This window comes from Oncorhynchus kisutch, linkage group LG15 (genome assembly GCF_002021735.2).
Source record: "Oncorhynchus kisutch isolate 150728-3 linkage group LG15, Okis_V2, whole genome shotgun sequence".
NCBI classification, from domain to species: domain Eukaryota; kingdom Metazoa; phylum Chordata; class Actinopteri; order Salmoniformes; family Salmonidae; genus Oncorhynchus; species Oncorhynchus kisutch.
Genome location: NC_034188.2, coordinates 54918151 through 54920650, shown reverse-complemented (window position 1 = coordinate 54920650; position 2500 = coordinate 54918151). Strand labels below are relative to the sequence as shown.

Below are 2500 nucleotides of genomic sequence, written 5' to 3'. Positions count from 1 at the left end.
AGGTTGAGAAGAGGGGATGGAGAGATGGGGAGAGGGGGAGATGGGGGAAAGAAGGTTGAGAAGAGGGGATGGAGAGATGGGAAGATGGGGGAAAGAAGGTTGAGAAGAGGGGATGGAGAGATGGGGAGAGGGGGAGAGGGGAGATGGGAGAGTGGGAGATGGGGAGAGGGGGAGAATGGGAGAGTGGGAGAGGGGGAGATGGGGAGAATGGGAGAGTGGAGAGGGGGAGATGGGAGAGTGGGAGATGGGGAGAGGGGAGATGGAGAGAGGGGGAGAGTGGGAGAGTGGGAGATGGGGAGAGTGGGAGATGGGAAGAGTGGGAGAGTGGGAGATGGGGAGAGGGGGAGAGTGGGAGATAGGGAGATGGGGAGAGGGGAGAGTGGGAGATGGGGAGAGGGGGAGATGGGGAGAGGGGGAGAGTGTGAGATGGGGAGAGTGGGAGATGGGGAGAGTGGGAGATGGGGAGAGTGGGAGATGGGGAGAGTGGGAGATGGGGGAGAGTGGGAGATGGGAGAGTGGGAGATGGGGAGAGGGGGAAAGAAGGTTGAGAAGAGGGGGATGAGACAGAATAACAGAGAAAGGAGCCATTTACATGGAAATGATCAAGAGAGAAAAGGAAAAGCACTCGTACATCTGAGGTTGGCAGGCTGCTCGTAGCAGGTACGTACAGTATGAGCATCAGATGGCATTCTGAAAGCGTATTTAGCTTCGGTACGCTAAATAAACACACTGTGCAAGTTTTTATTTGATTTCCAGGGTCATAAAGGAAGGACGTGAAGGGAGTAGGCAAGAGATGGAGTAGGCAAGAGATGGAGTAGGCAAGAGATGGAGTAGGCAGAGATGGAGTAGGCAAGAGATGGATCAAATGAAAACGACAAGGCTACAAACCGAACAAACATATTGTAGATGCGTGATGCTGATCCAACTGACTCGTTTAAATAAAGGTTCAATTAACAAAATAAAACAACTGAATAAGGGTATAAGATAACTTGGCCAAAAGAACTCTCAGTCTCTCTCAAAAAGGCTGTGGAACAAGTTACACACACACACACACACACACACACACACACACACACACACACACAACACACACACACACACACACACACACACACACACACACACACACACACACACACACACACACACACACACACACACACACACACACACACACACACACACACACACACACACACAGAGGGGTTTTGACATACAATTCTTTCAACTTACATGTTGGACAGGAGCTATAGGAGGACGGGCTCACTATAATGGCTGGAATGGAACGGTATCAAACACATTAAACATATGGAAACCACATTTGACTCTGTTCCATTCCAATGAGCCCGTCCTCCTATAGCCCCTCCCACCAGCCTCCATTCTTCCTGCTAGGCCACCATGTCTCTGTCAATGACTGATTTCAACTGTGCTGTATCAGCTCTGTTAAAAGTAGTGATTAAGTCGGGAGTCCCATAGGGCGGCGCACAATTGGCCCAGCGTCGTCCGGGTTAGCGCTCATCGCGTTCTAGCGAATCCTTGTGGCGGGCCTGCCGCCTGCAGGCTGACCTCAGTCGTCAGTTGAATGGTGTTGGTGCAGCTGGCTTCTGGGTTAAGCGGGCGGGTGTTAAGAAGCGAGGTTTTTTGGTGGGTCATCATTTTATGTTGACCCGACTTTTCGCCTAAGTTTTCTCAAGTTGGAGCTACGTTTGGGTCGACTTAACCTTTCAAGTTCAGGTAACACTTTAACTGACAAGAGGTGGAACCCGTTAATACTAATTAGTTGAAACAACTAGAATTGTTTGAATGTGTAGCCTGTCTACCGTCTGCATACCCTATAGGAAACATCCCTCCTCAATGTTTCACTCACTGCCTCCTCCATCAATCCCTCTCGTTTCACCTCCCGTCAATCCACCTTATCTCCCTCCACTTGTCCACCTTCCCTACCTGCCTTTCATCCACCCATCCAGTCACTCTGCCCCGTCTCGACTCCCTCTTCTCTATCGAGCCCATCATGCCGTCTACCCCTCTCTCCTCCGCTGTCGCTGGCATCTCTGTGCTCGTCCCTCCGCCATGCCTTTTGCACTTACATGGTCTTGACTTACGTATAGAACTCCTCGGCTGGCGAGGTGGACGTGTTGGTCCAGGTGACGTTGCTGTCGGTGGACAGGTAGCGGAGACAGTTGACCGTGTTCCAGGGGTTGGAGCACGTGGTCCAGGGCAGGGTGGGCCGGAACGACGCCAGCAGGTAGTACAAGGCCCACGCCATGATGGTGTTGTAGTAGAACGCAATGTACAGCGCTATGATGCAGATGGCGAAGCCCACACCTAGAGGGAGGGAGGGAGAGAGAGAGAGAGAGAGAAGAGAGAGAGAGAGAGAGAGAGAGAGAGAGAGAGAGGAAAGTTTGACATGATGTTGTACAGCGCTATGATGCAGATGGCAAAGCCGATAGCAGAAAGAAAAATAACACTTGACTTAACGACTGTACAGGTATAATGCATT

The 2500-nt window shown here is 51.3% G+C and overlaps 1 protein-coding gene across 1 annotated transcript in view; it reads right to left on the bottom strand.

Annotated features, from left to right (window-relative positions):
• The window catches only part of LOC109906056 (sodium-dependent serotonin transporter-like), an 18436-nt gene that overhangs the window by 11293 nt on the left and 4643 nt on the right, over positions 1–2500 (bottom strand). The window contains exon 3 of the mRNA XM_031791414.1: positions 2103–2340. Within this exon, the coding sequence (XP_031647274.1) occupies positions 2103–2340 (238 nt within the window). The remainder of the gene's footprint in view (positions 1–2102; positions 2341–2500) is intronic.